General features: G+C 46.8%; 1 protein-coding gene across 4 annotated transcripts in view; it reads left to right on the top strand.

Moving 5' to 3' along the window:
* The window catches only part of KAT14 (lysine acetyltransferase 14), a 40,600-nt gene extending 19,381 nt beyond the window's left edge, over positions 1-21,219 (top strand). For 2 of the 4 annotated variants that reach the window (XM_033429378.2, XM_033429380.2), the window contains 7 exons: positions 3,071-3,252; positions 4,824-5,243; positions 5,358-5,923; positions 15,085-15,221; positions 16,125-16,300; positions 18,081-18,271; positions 20,246-21,219. In XM_033429378.2, coding sequence (XP_033285269.1) covers positions 3,071-3,252; positions 4,824-5,243; positions 5,358-5,923; positions 15,085-15,221; positions 16,125-16,300; positions 18,081-18,271; positions 20,246-20,419 — 1,846 coding nt within the window. In that variant the 3' untranslated portion in view covers positions 20,420-21,219. The other 2 variants (XM_049699109.1, XM_033429379.2) reach the window with 2 other exon arrangements.
* Positions 21,220-24,027: the final 2,808 nt, after the last annotated feature.

The following is a 24,027-nucleotide window of genomic DNA, read 5'->3' as shown; positions in this document are numbered from 1 at the left end:
TTTTCTGTTACCATATTTCATTGATTTTAAGATAAACAGTTTTTCACACTTTGACATCTCTGACAGCTGGATACATCTTAGAAGTGATGGTGTGTCATAGCTTACTTGATAGCTAGTTTTCCTTCTTGTACACAAAACGGTGTGTCTTAAAGTCAGTGGACCTTATGTTTGATGGAATATGATAAAACACATTCATAGTATTTAAAATTAAAAATATTATACAGGCATGTCTCAGAGATGTTGCAGGTTCAGTTCCAGACTGCTGTTGTAAAGTAAATATCACAATAAAGTGAGTCACGTGAATTTTTGATTTCCCACTGCATATAAAAGTTATGTTCACATTATGCTGTAGTCTGTTAAGTATGCATAGCATTATTTTTAAAAAAGCAGTGTACACACCTTAATTATAAAATACTTAGGCTTCCCTGGTGGCTCAGTGGTTAAGAATTCGCCTGCCAATGCAGGGGACACGGGTTTGAGCCCTGGTCTGGGAAGATCCCACATGCCGCGGAGCAACTAAGGCTGTGCACCACAACTACTGAGCCTGTGCTCTAGAACTCGCAAGCCGCAACTACTGAAGCCTGCATGCCTAGAGCCTGTGCTCTGCAACAAGAGGAGCCACCGCAATGAGAAGCCCGTGCACTGCAACAAAGAATAGACCCCGCTCGCCGCAACTAGAGAAAGCCCACACACAGCAACAAAGACCCAACTCAGCCAAAAATAAAAAATAAATGAAAAAAAATACTTTATTGCTAAAAGATGCTAACTGTAGTCTGAACTTCAGCAAGTTGTAGGAGTAACATCAGAAGTCACCGATCACAGATCACCATAACAAATAAAATAATAATGAAAAACTTTGAAATACTACAAGATCTAAAATATGACACACAGACATGAAGTGAGCAGATGTTTTTGGAAAAATGGCACCGATAGACTTGCTTGATTCAGGGTTACCACAAACCTTCAGTTTTTATAAAAAACAGTATCTGTGAAGTGCAGTAACATGAGCTATGCCTGTATGATGAGGGTTCTGGGAAGATGGCAGAGTGGGAAGTACCAGAAATCTGTCTGCCTACCTAGGTAGCAGTTGCATTGGCAGAATCCAGTGTAACTTTATTGGAACTCTGGAGTCAGCTGAAGGCTTGCAACTTCCAGAGGAAGCCTTGGACCATAAATTACAATCAGCGTTGGCCAGTTTTAACTGTGGCAGACAGCCATGCACATATTCCTGGAGCAGCTTGCATACAGTATGGGATCCGGGGTGGACACAAAGGACGCTGTCCTCCAAATATCATATCTGTGCTGATCACTGACTGCTGCTTCTGATCACAGAGGTGCTGATAAAGGCGTGGGCGGCCTTTGTTGTTGCACCTCCTCCATTGTTGCAAGCCCCTCCCCGTCTGGCTGAGGTGACTTTAAAGGGACTTATAGGGCTGGCACCTACCTCCCCACTTTCACTTTCCTCTTTGTCCCCTTTTTGGAGCCAGACGTTGAAGACTAAGACATTCAAAAGCACCCACATATACAGGGGAATTAGCCACCCTGCATGTCCGGGGGAGGCACAGGCTTAGACATGGACTGAGAGGACCTTGAGTTTCTGCTCCAGCTGATCTTTGGCACAGAGACAGCCTGCAGCTGTCAAAAACCAGTAAACCCCGGGGAAGGAGGAGAGTCTGGTGTCCAGAGTTAACACATTATTAGATTCAAATGTCCACTGTCCAACAAAACACAAGGAATACAAAGAACAAGGAAAGTATGGCCCATTCAAAGGAAAAAAATAAACTAACAGAAATTGCCCCTGAAAAAGACCTAAATGGTGGACTTACTGGACAAAGACTTTAAAGAGCTGTCTTAGAGATGCCCAGAGAACTAAAGGAAGAGGTGGAAAACATCAGGGAAGCGATGTATGGACAAAACAGAAATATCAATAAAGAGATAAGAAGTCCTGGAGCTGAAAAGTACAATAACTGAAATGGAAAGTTCACCAGAGGGATTCAAAGCCAAATAGGACAATGGGAAGAAAAGTGAACAGATCCCAAGGGGCCTGTGGGACAGTGTTGGGCAGTGTAAGAAAGCAAGTGGGATGGGTTCGTTCTGGTCAGACCGCTGGGCAACAGGAGGGGGGCCTGGAAAGGTCAGAACGAGGTGAGACCTCGTTCTGCTCTGACCCACAATGCTGGGGGTCATTCTCCTGTCTCAGATATGTGGTCATGCCTTTATAAAGTTTTTTTGTTTTTTGTGGGGTTCTTTTGGTTTGTATTTTTCTAGTACATCTCTGTTCCTAAGGATACTTTTTTCTCTTGCCTCCCTAGCAGTATTTTTCATCTGTTAGACTGACTTTCTTATGAAGAACTGTTCTTTAGGATTTCCGGTCATTGATTTATGTTTTCAAGGTGGAAATAGAACAGTTTCCTTAAAAATCACTTTTAACAGGAACCTGAATAGTTGACATTTTACATATCATTTAAAATTTTTGTTGTATACACTGTTGTGTAGTTATTTTGAAATGCTTGCTGTATTTTGGGGGGGTTTGGTCAGAGTTGGTAATTCCCCCAAGGTTCAGCTCTGTGTTTGTGGGACATACCATATAGTTTTATTCCTACTCTACTATGCGAAGGCAAGTAGCAGACTGAGGGATGCATCCTCCTCCATGGGTAAAATGAACTGTTTACCAGGGCTAATGACTCTCCTGCTTTCTTTCCTGAGAGTTGTGTTTAACTCATACATAAAAGCAGCTCCAGTTAAGTAAAATTAGCCTGTAGAACTCCATAATCATGGATAAGAAGTGTTTTATGAGCTTTGTTTGAATTAACTTCATTTAATCGCCACAGCAGTCTTGCACATTCTATTATCCTAATTTTAAAGATGAAGAAACTGAGGCAGCTAGAAGGTGGTGGAGCTGGGATTTGAAGCCACGCAGAACCCCGAGCCTCTCCCTTATCCATTGTGCTCTGTTCCTTCAAAGAGGGGAAGTTCCATAGCCTATCACAGACTTGGAGGCAGAGACTGCACTGTCTATGTAAGGATAGAGTTGAAAAGCCAATAATTTTTAAATTCTTGGACTCTCCAGGAAAAAGACCTCCACCTGGTGGAGCACGGTGGCGGGCTGCCTTAGCGTGGGGAGCCCCATGTACTTCCGCTCAGGAGCTCAGGAATTTGGAGAACCGGGATGGTGGAAGCTCGTCCACAACAGGCCCCCTACCCTGAAACCCGAGGGAGAGAAGCTGTCCATCTCCACTCTGAAAGTGAAAGGTACTGTCGTGAGCTGAGAGGTGCCCTTGTAGACAATCCGCTTTGACCAGGCACGGAGCCCTTGCCTCCCCGGAGCTGCTCTGCCCCACAGTTTTATTCTAACACAGTTTTTTATGCCGTAAATAAATATTATACAAAAAATGTTTTATAACTGCCTAATCAAGTTACCAGTTTAATAAATTTCCTTTAGTATCTGAAAGGTTCTCTATTTTCAATCTGTTTATTTATGGTTTTAATCTTTTTAGTATGGAAAATTTTAAATATACAAATGTGAAGTAATATAGCGAATCCCCTGGTACCTTTGTCTTTACTTCAGCAGTTAACACTGGCAATCTTTGTTTTTTTGTTTGTTTGTTTTAAATATTTATTTATTTATTAGGCTGTGTTGGGTCTTAGTTGCGGGTCTTAGTTCCCACTCAGCATGTGGGATCTTAGTTCCCCAACCAGGGATCAAACCCTCGTCCCCTGCATTGGAAGGCGGATTCTTAACCACTGGACCACCTGGGACGTCCCAATCTCATTTTATCTTGGCCCCTGGGTCCTTTCTCTCAACCCTCCACACATCCCCACCCTCAGATTATTTAGAAGCAACTTCCAGGCATCAGCACTTCCTTCTTAAATATTTCATGATTTATCTCTTATCCATAAGGACTCTCTTTTGTAGCCTAACCATAATGCCATTTTCACACTTGTAAAAAATTAACAGTAGCTCCTTATATCACACATTGATCTGATTTTTTTATCTGAAAAATTTTTAATGACCTTTTAAAGTTTTCAAAATATAATTGGAAACAAATCTCATAGTATTGAAGGTGTAAAGTCTGAAAGTTCCCCACATGCCCACCCTGCCTGCAGATTGACTCCAGCGGAGCCACTGCTGTCTCTTGTGAAGCTTTCAGAAGTCCTCTCTGCATATTGAAGCATTTTTTTTACTAAAAAAACCCCCATAAACTGTTTCATACTATATTACTTGTTCTCCATTTTTTTCCCCACTTACCAGTATACATTGGACATCTTCCTATAACAGTACATGTAGATCTACCCTATTTTCTTTTATTTCATTGCATTCCATTGAATGGCTATGTGATAATTTATTAAACCTTTATCCTGTTGATGGACATTTTGGTTATTTCTGTCCTTTTTTGGTATTTAAACAATACTGTAATTACACACATTTGCCAGTTTTTTGTGATAAATTCCTGGAAATAGGTTGCTGTATCAAAGGGCATATTTATTCAGAATTTTAATCATATTGCCAAGTTACCCTCCAAAAAGTTGTAATCAAATTTATGCCCTATCAAAAAGGCATGAACTATCCATTTTCCCCCTACACTCTCTGAGCATTATCAAACTTTTAACGTTTACCAATTCCAGTAGGAGAAAGATGGTGCAGAAGTGTTTATGTTTGCATTATAATTCCTTTTTCCTGGTTAAGAGAAATCTAAATCTTAGTTTAGGGCATTCATTGAACATTTATCTCTTTCAAACATGGAAGTGGAGTCACAGTAAGGTAGAAGAAGAAGCTAACATTGAATAGCTATTAAAAAATTTAGATATTTATTCTTTTCCAGCAGCCTCGAAACCAACTTTAGATCCCATCATTACTGTCGAGGGACTTAGAAAGCGGGTGAGTCGGAATCCTGTGGAATCTGCCATGGAATTGAAAGAGAAAAGGTCTCGCACTCAGGAAGCGAAGGACATCCGGAGAGCCCAGAAAGAGGCGGCTGGCTTTCTTGACCGCAGCACCTCCTCGACGCCTGTGAAGTTCATCAGCCGAGGACGTAGGCCGGATGTGATTCTGGAAAAAGGAGAAGTGATCGACTTCTCGTCCCTGAGCTCCTCCGACCGCACCCCGCTGACAAGCCCATCTCCTTCCCCGTCTCTGGATTTCTCTGCCCCTGGGACCCCTGCCTCTCACTCAGCCACGCCCAGCCTGCTTTCAGAAGCCGATCTGATTCCAGACGTGATGCCGCCACAAGCCTTGTTTCACGGTAAGACGGCCCGTCCTCGGGTCTCTTGGGTTGTGTGTGGCTCTGATGGCAGTGTGTGCGCTGTCCCTGTGGGCGGTGGGTCTGCATTCCCCTCCTGCTTTCTGCTCTGCGCAGATGACGATGAGATGGAAGGCGATGGTGTCATCGACCCTGGGATGGAGTACCTCCCACCCCCTCCCGGCTCGGCTGCCTCGGGGCCAGGGGTTGGAGGCAGGAAGAAGGTCAGAGCCCCTGAGCAGATCAAGCAGGAGGTGGAGAGTGAGGAGGAGAAGCCCGACAGGATGGACATCGACAGCGAGGACACAGACTCCAACACGTCCTTGCAAACAAGGGCTCGAGAGAAAAGGAAGCCCGTGCTGGAGAAGGACCGGAAGCCCAAAGGGCCCAGGTTCACCCCTGTGAGCATCTACGAGGAGAAGCTGCTCCTCAAGCGGCTGGAAGCCTGTCCTGGGGCCGTGGCCATGACCCCGGAGGCCCGGCGGCTGAAGCGAAAGCTGATTGTCCGGCAGGCGAAGAGGGACCGGGGGCTGCCGCTCTTTGACCTGGATCAGGTTGTGAATGCCGCGCTTCTGTTAGTGGACGGGATTTATGGGGCCAAAGAAGGAGTTTCCAGGCTTCCAACTGGACAAGCCATGTATAGGACGACCTGTCAGGACTTCAGAATCCTTGACCGGTACCAGGTAAGTGTTGGCCTCGCTCTCCAGCTCCTGGGGCCACAGCTCCAAGGAGCACGTGGGCATGTGGAAGAAAACAGCAAGGGAGAGAGGTACAAAAATGGCTGGGCTGTATTTTTTTTTATTTGTCCAATATGAACATCCTTTCATACATCTGAGTTTGGATTTTTGTTTTCCTTTTGGGGATTCCAGAAGGAACCTAGATGTTTTCTTTGTATCTCTTAGTCCCTGAGGGTGGCTGTACATGGTTTGGGTCGTGGCTTTGATGGACAGGTTTGTTGAGGACATACAGCATACTGGACACTGAGCTGAGCAGGAGTGAAGTCACGTGGACATCTGTGTAGTTAGGTGACACCCTGCAGAAAGAGCAGCTGGGGTTAGTGTGGGTCAGCGTGGCCGGAGGATGCCTGTGTGTGAGCGCTCCCGGGAACAGTTGATTCCACCCAGAAGTGCTGGAATCCGTCTTCCCACGGCAGGAGCAAGGCGGCTTCTCTCCTGTATCTTTGGTGGAGTTTGCTACTAACCATCCTTTAACTGGTTTTGCTAATCTGATGGCTGTAAAATGAAGCCTTGTTTTTTATTTACATTTCTTTGATGACAGGTGAAGTTAAACATTTTTCCTGTTTCCTAGTTGTTTGTGAATTGCCTGTTTGGACTCTTTGCACATTTTCCTATCTGCTTCTTTGGACACTAGTGGGGTCCGGTCTTTGTTGCCAGTGTTCTGATATTACCTAGTGATGATTCCACATGTGGGGCTTTTCTTACCTGGGGCTGGGCCTTTGATCTGTGGGCCTTGCCATTTGAAATGCTCCTTCTTTTTTTTTTTTTTTTTTAAATAATATTTTATTTATTTATTTGGCTGCATTGGGTCTTAGTTGTGGCACGTGGGATCTTCTTTGCGACATGCAGGATCTTTAGTTATGATATGCTTGATCTAGTTCCCTGACCAGGGATTGAACCCAAGCCCCCTGCATAGAGAGTGCAGAGTCTTAGCCACTGGACCACCAGGGAAGTCCCTGAAACGCTCCTTCTTGAGTTCTGGAATTTCCTAGCTTCTGTTTTCTCTGGTTTGTCTCTTTAGAGCACCCCTCTTGTTTGGATATTGGACGCTCTAGACCAGAGATTTGCAAGCCTTTTCCGTAAAGGGTCAGATAGTAAGTAGCTGTGGCTTTGCAGGCCAGCCCTGCTGTGCAGTGTGAGAGCAGCGTACATGATACATGATGAATGGGCGTCGCTGTATGCCAATAACATGTATTTACAAAAGCAGGCTGGATTTGGCCTGTGGGGTCTGTAGTTTGCCAAAGACCCTTGCTGTAGCTGGATCCCCTTAATTTTCTTTATTTCCCTATTTCCCAGCTTTCCTTTCCTGGGAAGTAGTAACCTGCCTGCCTACATCCTAGAAGCCTCATAGGGAGGACCAGGAGCTGACCACGCCATTGTTAAACTTCACCTGAATTTCCCTGTTTTCAGGACAGAGCTTCCACCCTTGGCTGCCTCAGAATCTCTTTGGAGCCGCCAGAGTCTAGCCTGCCTTAGGTTTTGGCTCTCCTGGTCTTAGTCACTTGCCAGTTACTCATATGCTTTCATTGCTGTCATCTGCTCACCTCTTCTTTGTGCTCATAGGTTTGTCTTTTTAATCCCTATACTTAATTTTTAAAAGTATGAAATGCATTGTAATTTTTAAAAGTGTGAAATGCGTCGTACCCATAGAAGAATGCATAGAACATATGGATATAATTTAGAGGTTAATAAGATAAATAACTATGAATCTAGCTCCTGGGTTAAGACACAGGGCATTAAAAACACTTTAAAGATCCTTCTGGGCACTGCTTGCTCCCCCCAGAGGGAGCTACTTTCTGACTTTCAGTGTTAATCATTCCTCTGCCTTTTTAATGTCTTTATCCCTAAACAATGTACTTTTAGTTGTTTTTTTGTTTGTTTATTTGTTTTGCAAACTAAGTAGGAAGCACAGATGGAGCTGTGCAAGGAAATTGCTGCTATTAGATGAAGGCTTCCAGGAGAAGATAAGCTTTATGGGCTTTTTGGATCACTGATGTAGATTGAATTGTGTCCCCAAAAGTGTGTATTGAAGTCCTGACCCCTGATGCCAGTGAATGTGACCTCATGTGGAGATAGGGCCTTTGTAGGTATAAGTAGTTAAGCTGAGGTCACACTGGAGTAGGTTGGGCCCTTAACCCAGTGAGACTTCTGTCCTTACAAGAGGAGAGACACACAGGAGACATGCCATGTGATGACTGAGGCAGCTTTTACAGCTTTTAGAGTGATGTGTCTGCAGAGCTAAGGGGCAGCAAGCCTTGCCAGCCACGCCAGAAGCCAAGAGAAGGACATGGAATAGATTGCCACCCAGAGCTTCTGAGAGACCACGGCCCTGCTGGCACCTTGATGGCTGGCTTCTGGCCTCCAGAACAATGAGAGAAGGAATACATACATTTCTGTTGTTTAAGGCCCCCTGTTTGTGCAGTGTTGATACGGCAGCCTCAGGAAACTCGTCCAGTCGTGTTCTGGCTTCAGCTGCCGTGACGTGACCCCTTCCTCGGGAAGTCGGTGGCTAAGGTCGTTAAGGAGTCCTGGGAGTCTGAGCATCAGCGGGCTGCAGTGTGTACCAGGGAATGTGCGGAAATCTGGTCGGGGTTGCCGGGGGGTGGGTCCCGGGGGGGTGGGTCCCTGTCCTGCATCAGGGCTGCCGTGCTTCCCTCCAGCTTGTCAGAGGTCAGGGCGGTTATCTGTGGGGTAAGTGTCCTCCACTGACCCAGGGAGCCCGTGGAGGGAGCAGGGGAGCCTCACATGCGTTGTGAACCAAGCTAAGCACGGACAAGCCTCCTCAGGTTTACAAGATGGTCCCGTGGGGCAGAGGCTTAGTGACGGTAGCCTCAGGATGTCTGCCCCTTGAGTCACACTTGTTGCTCTGTACTGGCCGCCATCGTGGTCCTGGCATCTCCCCTCGCCGGATCCCCATCTTCCCCTCTGCTGGATTGAACCCCCTGTTTCCTGCTCCCCATCTTTACCTTTTCATAGGTTTACTCCCTTCTTTAGTGAAGCACATCCTAGTGGCTTCCAGAGGAAAGCTGCCCGGGAAGTAAACGTTGAGACCTTGTGTGTCTGAAAGGCCTTGAATTTAGAACCAGAATCCCCAGCTAGCGCTGGGTAAAGCTGAGCGCCAGCTTAACAGCAATACTGGAAGGAAGCCGGCAGTGGAGCAGTGCTTTCAGAGTCTTCGGGAAAGCTAGGTTGAACCGGGAATTCTAGGCCAGTCAGTCCTCTGCCAAGGACCCCCAGTATTACTTCCTTTAGGCCCTTAGGCCAGTCAGAGTCCCTGTAGAAGACTCCTCAGTCTCGGGACCCTCGTGGCCACCGGGAGAGGGGGGTCTCAGCCTTCAGCTGGTGCAGGCCTCACCCTTCAGTGCCACGTGAGCTGCCCGTCCGGAGCCTGGTTAGGCCTTCTGTAGATCTGGGCCCCAGACTCCTGTGGGAGGGCAGCCACCCTGCGGGTGGGAGAGGGGTTGGAGGTTTGGGGCCTTCCTGCTCCACCCACAGCTTTTACCTGCTCCTTAGTTTTTCCCAGTTCCAGAGGAACCTGGTGCTGCCACCTACGTAATTTAGGAGGATTCTGCAGTACAGGTTGGGCCGGTTCTCACTTCACTGAAAGCCAGCTTGGGATTTTGGCTTTAAATCTGCTACTTTGTGTCCATCTGCTTCCCAGTTACTTTGGTTTCTTCTCCTGATCTTTTTGTTCTTGCCTGCTCGTCTTTTTTTTTTTTTTTAAGTCTGTTTCTTGTAGTTGGGTTTTGGGAGGAAATAAAATTGGATGTTTGTGTTTAATCCCCCATCTTAACCTGGAATTTTAGTATCACTTTAATGCAGTTACATAGGGGAGCAGCCGTAAATGCATTTGTTCAATCCATTCTCTTTCTTGTCTTCTGATCAATATATTCATAGCTATAACTGTCTCTATGATATTTTAGCCATGACTCATGACCTTTGAAATGATGTGATTTTTTTATCCAGTCAGTACTTTGTGTTTCATAATTTTTCTCAACATTTCCTCTTTAACCCAAGAGTTATTTAGTGGTAAATAGCTCATAGTTTTCTTAGATACATGAGAATTTTTACAGTATCTTTTAGTAATTGATTTAATTTCTAGTCAAATTATATTTAATTTCTAGTCAAATTATCTAGTCAAATTAAATTTCTAGTCAAATTATATTATGTCTAGTCAAAGAAAATAGTCTATTTGATGTTGAATCTTTTCTATAAAGAAAATTGTATGTTCTGTTTTTATTCTTTTTATAGGTCCTAACTTAAGACATGTATTGATTTTTCTCTATTAATTTTTTAATATTATCATGTGCTCTTCACCCTGCAAACAAAAAAATGCCTTTGCGTGCTCTCCTTTGCCTTTTTTCTTTTGTGTTGCTTGTTTAGGTACCAGTAAATCTCACTAAAGTATTCACTCAGTCTCACTTCCCATTGCTTCTTCTGGGTTAACTTCTTGCTAGAGTACTTCCTCTGATAGTTCTTTAAAATACGGTCTTTTTGAGGTTAATTTTTTTTTTTTTTTTTTTTGCTGTACGTGGGCCTCTCACTGTTGTGGCCTCTTCCGTTGTGGAGCACAGGCTCCGGACACACAGGCTCAGCAGCCATGGCTCACGGGCCTAGCCGCTCTGCGGCATGTGGGATCTTCCTGGACCGGGGCACGAACCCGTGTCCCCTGCATCGGCAGGCGGACTCTCAACCACTGCGCCACCAGGGAAGCCCTGAGGTTAATTTTTAAACCAGTATGCCTCAGAAGATCTTCACTTCATTCTTGCATTTAAATGCTAACATAGTTGGATATAAAATTGTCATTTTTTCTTTTAACATTTTAGCATTATTACTGCATCATCGTCTTGCTGTAGTGTCGTTCCTGGAGCCACAATGTCAGGCTTACTCTTGTTTCTTTGTAGGTGGCCTCCTTTTTTATTGTCCCATGTCGTGGTAGCTTTCCGATTTTTCCCTTTGTTTTTGATCTTGACTTGTGTTCATGCGTTTCCAGTGTTTTTTGCTCTCATTTATCTTGCTTGGCACCTCTTCTTTTTCAGTTACACGTGTCTGACATGCTTCTTGGCGTTTATCCTCCTTATTCTATGAGCTCCTTGGGACTGTGGTTTTGGTTTGGTGTCTCATTAACTTGGGGAAATTCTCAGTTATTGCTTCAGGTGTTTCTTCTGTTCCTTTTTCCTCCTTCTGCTATTCCCATTATGCATATATTACACCTTTTGTAGTTGTACCACAGTTTTTGGATATTCTGTTCCGTTCTGTCTTTCTTCCCTTTGCTTTTCAGTTTTGGCAGCTTTTCTGTTGACATGTCCTCAAGCTCAGGAAGTCTTTCCTCAGCCACGTCCGGTCTCCCAGTGAGCCCATCAAAGCCGTTCTTCATTTCTGCTACAGTGGTTTTAATCTTAACATTTCTTTTTTATTCTTTCTTAGAAATTCCATCTCTGCTTAGATTACCCATCTGTTCTTTCATGACCTCTACTTTGTTCATTAGAGCCCTTAACGTGCTAATCATAGTTATTCCCAGTTCAGTAATTCCAACATCTCTGCCATATCTGAGTCTGGTTCTGATGCTTCTGTCTCTTCAAACTGTGTTTTTGCCTTTTAGCTTGCCTTGTAATTGACAGCCAAGGATGGTGTCCTGGGTACAAGGCACTGTGGGAATAGGCCATTAGTGATGTGGTGGGGAGGTGTTCTACAGTCCTCGGATTGGTCCTCAGTCTCTAAGTGAGCGTGTGCCCCTGGGCTGAGACTCCACAAGGGCTTCTCAGTTTTCCTCCCCCGTTAGGTGGGACAGGATGGCTAGAGGGGGCAGGGGCTGGCTATTCCCTTCCCTCAGGTAGGTTAGGCTCTGGCAGAATAGTTTCGCCCGAGGGCAGCCTTGTTAAGGAGCACAGATACCCTGACAGTTCAAAATGAGCTACTGCCAATGGCAGCAGGAGGGGATTTTTCTTTGATCTTCACAGTGAGCACCTGGTAGAGCCTCCTAGAGGTAAAACTCACGCAAGTGCGGGGCCTCCCTGGTCTCTGTTCTCTCAGACTTGTCCCCGCTGAGCCTCCAGCAGTTCATCGATTGCAGGTAAGGTTTTCCCCTCCCGGCACTGCTTCCCGAGGCTTCTTACTCCAGTAGGTTGTGAACCTCTGTATCCACTTGTCTGTCTCCAGTCTGTGAGGCAACGGTTTGCCCTGTGACCTTACTTCTCTGATGGGTCGGAGAAGAGTTGATTTTCAGCTTGTGCAGCCTTTTCCTTGTTATGGTGGAGTGAGGACTTCCGAGCTCCTTACATGCAGGACTGGAACCCGAAGGAGAACTCATGCTTCTTTATTTTGGGAAATTCCTCATCATGCTCTTTAAATACATTCCTCCTTTATTTTTTTCCTCCCCTTCTGGACTCCTAATATGAATGTTCACGCCATTACTTCTTTATCTCTTCATTTGGTTTTTTGAAGAGACCTATCCTTAACATTGTTTGTTGAGTGCTTACAGGCAGACCTCAGAGATGTTTCGGGTTCAGTTCCAGACCACTTCATTAAAGCAAATATTGCAACAGAGAGAGTCATGTGAATATTTTGGTTTCCCAATGCATGTAAAAGTTATGTTTAGTCTAACAAGTGTGTAATAGTATTATCTCTAAAAATCCAATATATATCCCTTAATTAAAAGATCCTGTATTCCTGGGGCTCTCTTGGAGGTGCAGTGGTCAAGAATCTGCCTGCCAATGCAGGGGACACGGATTCAAGCCGTGGTGCAGGGCTAAGCCTGTGCGCCACAACAACTGAAGCCCGTGTGCCTAGAGCCCGTGCTCTGCAAGAAGAGAAGCCACCGCAGTGAGAAGCCTGCGCACCGCAACAAAGAGTAACCCCTGCTTGCCACAAATAGAGAAAAGCCTTCATGCCGCAACGAAGACCCAATGCAGCCAAAAATAAAAATAAATGAAAGAAATAAATTTATTCTTTTTTAAAAAAGATACTTTATTCCTAAAAAATACTAACCATCATGTGAGCCTTCAGTGAATTGTAATCTTTTTGCTGGTGGAGAGTCTTGCCTTGATGTTGATGGCTGTGGACTGATCATAGTGACTGTGGCAGTTTCTTAAAATCAGTCAACAGTGAAGTCTGCCTTATTGATTGACCCTTCCTTTCATGAACAATTTCTCTGTAGCATGAAGTGCTGTTGGATAGCATTTTATCCACAGTTAGAACTTCTTTCAAAATTGGAGTCAGTCGTCTTAAACCCTGCAGCTGCTGCTTTGTCAACTAAGTTGCAATATTCTAAGTCCTTTGTTGTCATTTCAACAGTTTTCACAGCACCTTCACCAGGAGCAGATTCTAGAATAGTGTTCCAGGCAGAAGCTGAGGATGTTTAAACTGGTGTGGAAGCAAGGGAGAGGAAAGAGGTGGGGACTGTGTGCATCCAGGTCTTTCATAGACCTCACCTTCCCATTTAACCTGATGCTGTTTCATGGGCTCAGGGGCTGCTGTAATCTCTGCTGCATTACAAACCAGCCCCAAACTTAGTGGCTTAAAACAGTAACTATTGGGCTTCCCTGGTGGCGCAGTGGTTGGGAGTCCGCCTGCCGATGCAGGGGACACGGGTTTGTGCCCCGGTCCGGGAAGATCCCACATGCCGCGAAGCGGCTGGGCCCGTGAGCCATGGCCGCTGAGCCTGCGCATCCGGAGCCTGTGCTCCGCAACGGGAGAGGCCACAACAGTGAGAGGCCCGTGTACCACACACACACAAAAAACAGTAACTATTTAATTCTTCTTCTGAGTCTGTGGGTTGACTGGCTCAGCTGGGTGTTCTTCTCCTTCATGTGCTGAAGGAAGGGGCACCCTGTGGCTCCACTCAGCTGGGAGCTGGGTCCTCCAGAGCCTGTCTCCGTGTGGCCGCCAGCCCTTCAGTGGTTGCGCCTGGGCACCGTGGCAGCTGGGCTCGAGGAGGGAGGAAGTGGAAGCCGCCGGCTCCCTTATGGCCTGGGCTCAGAAGTCCCAGAATGTTACTTTATGCCATGTTCTGACTGGTCCAGCCTGTCCCAGGCTCGCCAGATTCCAGGGGAGGGGACATTGGCTCCGCCTTTCCATATGGGGAGACACTTGTACCTTCAGGCACAGGAGGAAGCATTGGGCCATATTTGGAAACTGTATACCACAACTTTGAATTTCACTTTGAAATGCAAAGTCCTGGAAGAATTTCAGAGTTGGCCTTTGAAAGTTTTGGTGTCCGGTTTGGGAAAGTAATCAGAGCAAATTATTAAGGAAAGAATTCTTGCTCTTCTTCCAACAAAGTTATTTTCTATGCTAAGAGCAAGCTGTTTCTACAAAAACAACTCAGGTTTCTAAACTTCATCCAACCCTTGGCAAACCACTTTATAAATGTGCCTTTTAATCTTTCCATCTGAGCTCTTTGCTATAAAACCCTAATTTTCATGTTCTGTTACGACATGACCGAGGGCCCTGGAGCAGCAGTGTCTGGAGAGCAGACATATGCATCCCTTCTGTGGGGACATCCTCTGGAGGAGCAGGACTGCATCCCCCTTGACCCTCTGGTCGGGCCTCTCCGCTCATGCTGTGTTTTAGGGATGATAATCTGCATCAGTCCTACTTTTGTCAGATTTACTTGGTAGAGACATATTGTAATAGATCCACATACAGATGCAGCAGTGATTGAGCCCCACGCCCTGTGATAACAGAGACCACTCATGAGACAGGAAGCCTGTGTGTGTTACCCCTCCCCCCTGATGCTTGGACTGCTGAACATTTGATGAGTGGATTGACTGTGCCTTTATAGACAACATGAAACCTGGAGAGGCTGTAAATCCGGGGATCAATTCTGCATTTCACCTGTCTAAATCTCTTTTAAAATCTTTACAAAACTTTAAAAATTCTTAAATTATTTTGCTTTTAAACTATTAAACCGGGATTAGTTTTTCATATCCATTTTTAGGTGAAGGTACCTATGAAGTTTGTATTAAACCTTGAGCTTTCCAGTTAAATCCTGTGGAAAGACTTACTTTCTGACACATAAAAATGTTGTAAGTACTACTTATCTGTGGAAATTAAACCAATCCTTTGAGTAATTTTATTTTTATATAACTAACATGTCTTTCTCATAGACTGCCTTGCCATCCAGGAAAGGATTTCGGCACCAGACCACGAAGTTTTTGTACCGTTTGGTGGGGTCGGAAGATATGGCTGTGGACCAGAGCATTGTCAGCCCTTACACTTCTCGGATCCTAAAGCCTTACATCAGGTATACAGAGAAGAGCTGTGATGTCGAGTGTGTCGCGGGGAGTAATGTTTGTGGTTTTCAAGCTCTGTTCCCCCATTGGAGCGAATAAAGACCAAGACCTGTGAGCTGGCATCAGCAAGGACCGAGTCTGTGCTCTGTGTCCAGTCTCATCCTTGGTTTGTTTCAACTGTACATTTTTGCAGAAAGGATGGTCCTTTGAAAGAAACATAAAAGGCAAGGATAAGTTAACTCTGTTAGATTTCATTATGATTATCATACTTATTGTTTTGTTTTAAATTTCAAAGTTGTATATATATTTAGTCTGTGAAATGAAAAAATGGGATGATGTCTCAGTCGGGCCTCTATATGGACTGCTGATGAGTCTCCTTGTGTAGGCAGCGCCCTGGATGCCGAGCTGGCCGGAGAGGCCCCAGCACTGGGCTGTGCATGATTGATAGTTGTCTCTGCTGACCACGCTTGCTCTGCAGCCCCCAGTCATGCGGTCCTCCTGGCACAGCCCCGCCCTCCCGGGCAGACGCGGGGAAGCAGCATGCGAGCTTCCTCCAGCTCCTGGTCCCCAGCTGTCCTGGCAGGGTTGGGCCTTCCTCTCCTGGGCTCTGTCCTGTGTCCCAGCACTCAGAGCATTGAATTAGGTTGCTGTTTCTGTTTCCCCATTCTGTTCATCAAGGCTTACCAGCACTAGTAGAGTTCCTGGCAGGTACTGAGGGGTTGGGTCTGACGAATATTGATAGAATGAATTTTAAATTTCATACCAGAAATGTAGCTGTTAAGTCAGCTGCCATATATAAAGTAGTGCAAACTAACTTAAAATTTCAAGCAGATCAAAGAGTTTTGTGAATCAAATGGCTGGGAATAATGGGTATTTTTCTTGACTTCAGTTTGTTTATTTTCTGGGTTCTGGAGGCGTGATTATGAAACAAAGCCACCCAAACTGCAGCTGCTGTCCCAGATTCGTTCCCACCTGCACAGGAGTGACCCTCACTGGACGCCAGAGCCGGACGCACCTCTTGATTACTGCTATGTCCGGCCAAATCACATCCCGACGATAAACTCCATGTGTCAGGAGTTTTTCTGGCCTGGTATGTTCTCCCCTCCCGAACTAGGCAGATCCATTTTCTGTGTCATTCATTTTAGCAGTTTTTAAAATTAGTGTATGTCGTGTGACCCCCAAAACCTTATATGATTTCATTCAGTTTGTTTCTACTAACTTAGAAATATTAAAATATAAACATCTCTTTCTTTCCTAAGGTCAAGAAGAAGCGAACAGTTAAAGTAATAAACAGTGTTTTTGTTTGTTCCTCTTCCCTGTTTGTCTCTGGTTCCAGAATAAATGATTCACCCTCTTTTGCTTCCACATGTGTCTAGATCCCAGGTAATGTCCATCAGTACCACACAGGCTGGTAGCTTGGGCGTATTTGGACACTTGTGATTTTTGCGTAATAATTCTGTGTGCTTTGTTTATTTAGCTGGTCCTTTTGAGAGTGTTAGCACAGCCAAAAATTGTTTTTATGTATTTATTTTTGTTAATTTATTTCTGGCTGTGTTGGGTCTTCGTTGCTGCGTACGGGCTGCTCTTCATTGTGGTTTGTGGTTTGCGGGCTTCTCATTGCAGTGGCTTCTCTTGTTGCAGAGCACAGGCTCTAGGTGCATGGGCTTCAGTAGTTGTGGCTCGCGGGCTGTAGAGTGCAGGCTCAGTAGTTGTGGCACATGGTCTCAGTGGCATGTGGGATCTTCCCGGGCCAGGGCTCGAACCCGTGTTCCCCGCATTGACAGGCAGATTCTTAACCACTGCGCCACCAGAGAAGTCCCAAAAGTTGTTTTTTAAAAAGCCAAATACCCCTTGGGCTTCCCTGGTGGCATAGTGGTTGAGAGCCCGCCTGCCGATGCAGGGGACATGGGTTCGTGCCCCGGTCCGGGAAGATCCCACATGCTGCAGAGCGGCTAGGCCCATGAGCCATGGCCGCTGAGCCTGCGCATCCGGAGCCTGTATTCTGCAACGGGAGAGGCCACAACAGTGAGAGGCCCGCGTACCACACACACAAAAAAAAAGCCAAATACCCCAACCACAGACTTTGAAAATAAGAATAAATCCAATGTGATTCGTGATTTTATCAGCCTTAACATATTGTCTCTGAAGCCATCGATCAAAGGAACACAGTTTCATTGCTAAATATAAACACGTTCTTTGTGGATCTATTCTACTGCACTGCTTTGGAATGTAAAAGAAATAATACGTGTCTTCTAGGAGCTGGATGAGATTTTGTCAGGATGTCACAGTGCACGTGGTGGGGGCTGGGATGGGGCTGAAAGGAGCATTCTGGGAGTGTCTGCTACTTCCTGCCCCTACACTGGGCACCTTCCAAACGTTAAACATGGAGTTATGTTATATTTTACTCCTTTATTGTAAAATGTGGCATTTGTACTAAAGAGCTTGTCAATTGTCTGTGTACGGGCGGTCTCGGGATCTTTCCTCAGCCCCCTGGGATCTGGGTATCTCTCATCTTACCCAAGGCAGATACCGAGGCGGGGCGCTTAGGGATGCGCCAGCTGGCACTCGCTGCCCCGGAGGCTGAGTGCAACACTAGGTGTGTCCAGTTCTGAGCTTGTGTGCTCTCTCCTACCCACCCTGTCCTGCTTCTCTTCTTTTAACATATGTACGTAGACCAGGCGATGCTAATTTTGATATTTTCTAAAATTCACTTTTTTATTTTTATGATCTGAATGTGTGGTGTCTATGGTAATGTCTCTGTCTCCAGTATGGGTGTTTTAGCATGCAGATGCAGCTGAAAGCACAGACTGAGTGGCCTGTTGCTCACTAGCCCCCGAGCCCGGGCTGACCCTGCTGGCCTCTCTCCGTAGGTGTTGACCTGTCTGAGTGCCTGCAGTACCCGGACTTCAGTGTCGTCGTCCTCTATAAGAAAGTCATCATTGCCTTTGGCTTCATGGTCCCCGATGTGAAGTACAACGAAGCGTACATTTCATTTCTGTTTGTCCATCCTGAGTGGAGAAGAGCAGGGATTGCGACTTTCATGATTTATCATCTGATTCAGGTATGTTGTCTCTGCTCACTGTCTGCCCACCTGCCTCTGGGTTTCCTTGAAAGGCTTGGAGGAGGAGGAGGCCAGCGCCAGGCGACGCCAGTGAAGAGGAGCTGGTCTGTGTCGCTCACAAGGTTATTAACACCCAGAGAGAAGCCTTCACCCCCTAAAAGAGGGTCACTCCTCAGACCCAGGTTTCAAAGAAATCAGTTTGTGACCATGTGTAGTAAATGAAATGAGGAAAGTACCACAAGTGGGAGCCTAAAGCACTTGTACCGTCCGTATCGTAACTGCTGCTGCTCTTGGAATCACCACCGCGGTGACTCTGAGAAGGGAAGTGAGAAGTGACTTTTAGTTCTTAAGTATTTTTAAACATTTTAGCCAGCCTGTCAGTCAGTGGTATGTGCATTCTGTTAATGCTGCTTGTTTTTAATTTACTGTTGCTGTGAACCTTCTAGGTAATTCATCCTTTGATATATCTGTATCACCTTTGAGGAAAATAGACCATATATTTATATACTAACACCAGAAAAACATGCAAGGATTTTTTTTTCCCCAGAATTTATCTGGTAGCTTATTTAGAAACCATTGGGTATGGAGCATTGTGTGTCACATGGGAAAGATTCTTTTTAAATAGAAGATGGAGATGATTCAGTGTTGTTTTTTTTTTCCAGTTTTTAATGAAACTTGCTCAGTAATTCCCAGATGTTGGTGAGAACCTTGAGAACCCTCTATCGAGGAATTGCATTCTCCTCTCCTCTCTTGGCAGTTAGTATGAGGCTGTCTCCATTATCCCCAACACACCCTGCCTTCACCCACCCTGTGCGCAGGGCCGACCTCCCCCTGTCCACCCTCTCCTGGTAGGATGGCCACGGGCTCCTGCCTCCTCCTTCACCAGCAAGGGCCAGTGGATAGGGCAGGGGTGATGTTCTGGTGGCACATCTGGTCCTTACTGAGGCTCCCTGGCTGGGAGGAGGAGTGTCCGTCTTTGTATGTGGGTGCCTGGCCCCCAGCCAGCCCATAAACCCCGGCCCAGACACAGTACCACCCAGACGGTCAGCTGTGCTCGGCGACGGGGCTGCTGGGATTGTGCCAACTTGCAGCGTAAAGAGGACTATCGTCCTTGGTGTGCTTGTCGTTCGTTCTTGTCCTAAAAATGCCTTTGGATGCAGAATGTGAGGGAAGCAGGGAAGAGAAGGTATCTGTCTGCCTTTGACTGGGATTGTAAAATCTCAGGAACTCATCAAGTCCAGGATCTCAGTGCCTCCTCAGTAAAGAGCAAGTTCTGAATTTATGTGACTTTCGGGGTACTTTCTTCTGTGTAGCTAATTAAAGAATCTAAGAACTTGCCTAGACTTGACAGAGCACGCATCATTCTTTTCCCCTAGGATTAGGCCCATGCTAAATGCAGAAACCTCAGTTCTGAGAAGTTTGGGAGTGATGAGAGAGTGTCTTTGGGATTCAGAATGTTTGTATAAGGTATTCAAGTTGTATAATTAAACAGAAGTCTTAATATTTCATATCTGGCTACATAATTTAACATTTTCTAGAAGGTCTAGGCAGGGAATTTTTACGATTCCCTTGTAGGATGACATCTGGTTTTTAAAAGCAGAATGTCTCCTCTTGTCCTCTCTTTCTTCAAGATTGTTGTGGTGTTGGTATTGATATGCTTGATGTATTTAAATGCAATTGAATATAAAACAATTGACAGTGAAAATATCCCTGTTGGCTCTTTGCTCCAAAGAGAAAAAGAACACACCCAGCTTACCGTCTGTTTCCTTGGCCTTGAACGTTTCGGTTCAGTGTTTTGGTGGCGGCAGAGACGGGTCAGGTTTCCTGCTGTTGCTGGTGCTGCAGTGTCTCAGCTTCAGGCCCCAGTGTCTCTGGTTTCTGTAACTGACTGCCTACACTTAAAAGTTACTTCACCCACTCATTTTCCCTCCGGCTTTTTCATTTTCACCTTGTGTTTTTCCACTCTTTCGGCAGACCTGCATGGGCAAGGACGTAACCCTTCACGTCTCAGCGAGCAACCCTGCTATGCTGCTCTACCAGAAGTTTGGATTCAAGACTGAAGAATATGTTTTAGATTTTTACGATAAATATTACCCCTTGGAGAGCGCGGAGTGTAAACACGCGTTCTTCCTGCGGCTGCGACGCTGATGTGAGTGCACCTCTTCACAGAGGGCACACATGCTCGCAGAGAAGGGCCGTCAGTAGACCCCCAGCAGCAGGTGCTCGCTTCACCGCGGGTTCTGATCTCAGCTGAGCTGAGAGCGGCGTGGGCAGTGGCATCAGTAGTGGGTGCCCCTTCGGCTGAGTCGCTGTCCAGCCCTTTCTGGACAGGCCTTTGCCCACACCTTGGACTCCACAGTCAACTAAGACTGGCAGGTGCGCTGTCCTTTGCCCGACAGCCTGTTGAGCCAGGAAGGTCCAAACTGATGTTCTTGGGGAGAGAGATTCTGTCCCGTTTAAAGTGTGAGAAATGTGATCGCGGTTAAGGGTTCCTGCGGTGCTTCCTTCAGAGGCACTGTGCTGTCCTGGGGTGGTGAGATGATCACACGGGGACGCCAGCCCGTCCCAGCCTGGCTGTGCTGTCACTGAAGCCAGGGGGACCCCTCGGGCACTCGCTGACTTTGGTCATGGTGTTTGTGTGTGACGTCGCCTCAGCTGTGCCCCCGTGAGCATCCCCCACCGGGGCCCTGGCCTGGGAGGCGGGATCCTGTTCTCCCCTCCTGTGGCTGGAGTAGCTGAGTGGCCTGGCATTTCAGTTGTGCCCCTGGATGGAGACGAGCGGCGGTGGGAGGGGAGCCGGCCATGGACGGTCCCGTCTTGTCTGCGGAACGAGGCTGTTGGTGGGTTTGTGAGTGTTGGAGCTGGACTGTCAGGTGTTTTTGAATTTAGCAGGAACATTTCCAGAAGTATCCGATGTTCTCAAATAAAAATCTTTCCTTGTGACAGCCCATGGCCAGAGCTTCAATCTCATCAGTTTGCTTTCAAACTCTTTTTAATTAAGAGCAGTAGTTCTTATCTTATGGGGACATGAATCCCTTTGAGAATCCAAAAAAGGCTGAACACTCTCTAGAAAACTGCACATTTCAAAGTTTGCATTGGTATTCCGTGGACCACAGCATCTCTGTTCTGGAGGCTGTGCTTAGAGGGAGCTTGAATGCCCTCGTTCCAGGGGAATGTGTGTCGCCCCTGCAGGGAGAGTCTGCAGCTGTCCTGTCGCTTATCTCTGTTAACCTGGCTGGGATCGGGGCTCACTTTCCCCTCTCCCGCATGAGGCCCCGGGCTGGACACGCCGAGTCACTCAGGTGCCAGGATCAAAGCAGCGATGGTCATCCTCCAAAAAGGAGTCTTCTGGGCTCCTCCTCACCCTCTCCCCTTCCACAGGGTCAAAATCAGCATTTCCCAACCTGACCCTGCGGGGACCCCCAACAGGCTGGGAGGGATCGGCTGTCACCTGCCGCCTGCTTGGCCTTTAAGGTTTAGGTTCTTAAGATTACAGGTATGTTATATTCTACTATCTTAGTGTGTCTGTTTTATGGCTAAAGTGATGGATTTTTTCACCCCAGAGCTCGAGGAAGAGCTGACACTCGTGGGAGACGGGCGGTTTGAGCCCCGGCCCGTATGTGCCCCCGGGTGTGTGTGTGTCCATGGACCTGCCCTCTCATACTTTCCTCCGCAGTGAAACTCCAGGGATTCAAGATAGACCGACCTGCACTCTGAGTGACACCCTATAGTTCGTGTCATTTTGAGAGAGAACTTCCAGGTGAGGGTGAGTGGCGGCTGAAAAGCAGATATACTGCTCGTATGTTCACGTTTGGCCAAAATGTCTAGTATTCTAGTTAAAGTGAATGTGGCTAAAGGCTACATTAAATCAAAGTTATGTCTAGCAAAAGGCAGTGGGCTCCAAGTGGGATGGAAAGCAAAGGCCTGATCTCAGAGGGTATCAGGAAAAACAAGAATTGCTGGCAACTGGGGCCTCTGGGGCATAAGCCTGAGGCGGGGCCTCCTGGCTGTGCCACTGGCTGCCCTGAGCAGCACCCAGCACCCAGCCCGGTGGGCTTGGGGGTGGGCATCGCTGAGTAGACAAGGTACAAGGTGCTAGGAGTAGGAAAAACGTCAGCCCCGTTCCTGAGCTCTGAATTCTCCCAGCGACTCCATGAGGTGGTCGTGCCGTTGCCTCAATTTTAGGGAAGAGAAAGTGGGCTTGAGAGGATGAGTAAGTCCGTGCCAGGGCGCACAGACAGAAAGCAGAGGACAGGACCCCAGTCCTGGCGCCGGCCCCTCCCTGCCTGCGGGGTGTGTGACGTTGGGGAGGAACTCTCCCCAGGGCCTAAAGCCCCTGGACCCTGACAGGTGGCCTGGATTCAGAGCTGATTCGCTTCCCACTCTGACCTTCCATGTTTTCCTTGCTGGGCTCCCAGGTCAGGGTTCGTGGTCGTGTGCAAAGGCAGGTGTGTGTGAGTTTGAATGTTTTTTTGGGGGAGGGGCCTGAAACTTCATCAGACGTTCAGAGGCGTGTGTGAGCCAAAAAGCAGTAACTAGCCCTGTTCAGACTGGAGGGAAGACCTTTCTGGAGCCAGCTGGGTGGTTGGAACAAAGGTTCAAAAGGAATGACTCACCAAACAGTATCTTAGAAATGTTTTATTTTAATTTTGACATAATTTCAGTCTTGACAGAGAAGTTACAAAAGAGTACAGAGTTCCCAGGTACCCTTCATCCCAGTTCCCTAAATGTTAACATTTCACACGTTTGTGCCCCCTGTACACATACGTGTGTGTGCACATGCACACTTTTTTCTGAACCATTTAAAAGTAAGTTGCAGATACTGTGCCCCCTTTACCCTTAATAAAAGCTAGGAATGTTCTTACCTAACTGCTGTACAGTGACAAAATCAGGGAAGTTAACCTTGATCTCTTGCTGTTAATGTACAGACCTAATTCACATTTCACTGATTGTCCTAATACTGCCCTTTATAGCAAAAGAAGATCAAGATTGCAGGTCACATTGAGCTGTCAGGCTCCTTTTGTCTCCTGTGATCAGGAACCGTCCCCAAGTCTTTGTGAATGTGGACATTTCTGAAGCGTCCTGGCTAGTTGGTTTGCACAGTGTCCCAGGATTTGGGGGTGTCTGCTCTTTGCTCCTGTTCAGGTTCTGTAGGCACTCGGGCAGGAATACCATGGACATAAGTCCCGTTTCTGGCAAGGTTAACTTTTAGTTAAGGCAGGCAGGGTTCACTTCGCAAGTACGTGTCTTATGGAGAGGTTCACTGAGGATATGTCAGTACCCTGCTACTCAGACTTTGCACCCCTGGTCTTAGTATCCAGACAATGCGTCGTGGCCTTCTAGGTTCATATCTCCTTGAGGAAGCGGCTTTTAGAGTGGGTTCCGCAGTGGCCTGAGCTTAAGTGAGGGCCTGTCTGTCACCCTTCAGTAAGATGCTGGCAAGAGCTCCTGCCTCCCCAGGGGCACAGCAGGGTGTCCTGGGCAGGTGGGCCGGGCACTCAGTGTTACAGGTGGCGCTTCTCAACACTCACCAGGACTTCTCTGGTGACCAAGAGGCCAAAGGATGTCTGTGTTACCTAGTGCTACGTAAGGAACCACCACAAACTCTAGCCACTTAACACCATAGCAGTTTCTTTTCTCTTGGGATTCTGAGGGTTTTCTGGCTGGTTCTCTCCATGTGGTGCCGGCTGGGGCACTGGGGCAGCCCCTGTCATCTGGGAGCTCAGCTGGGGTGCTGGCTGGGGGGCTTCAGTTCT

The sequence above is a fragment of the Orcinus orca genome, chromosome 16 (assembly GCF_937001465.1).
Source record: "Orcinus orca chromosome 16, mOrcOrc1.1, whole genome shotgun sequence".
NCBI classification, from domain to species: domain Eukaryota; kingdom Metazoa; phylum Chordata; class Mammalia; order Artiodactyla; family Delphinidae; genus Orcinus; species Orcinus orca.
Note: the sequence above shows the minus strand (reverse complement) of the source record. Positions and strands in the feature narration are given on the sequence as shown.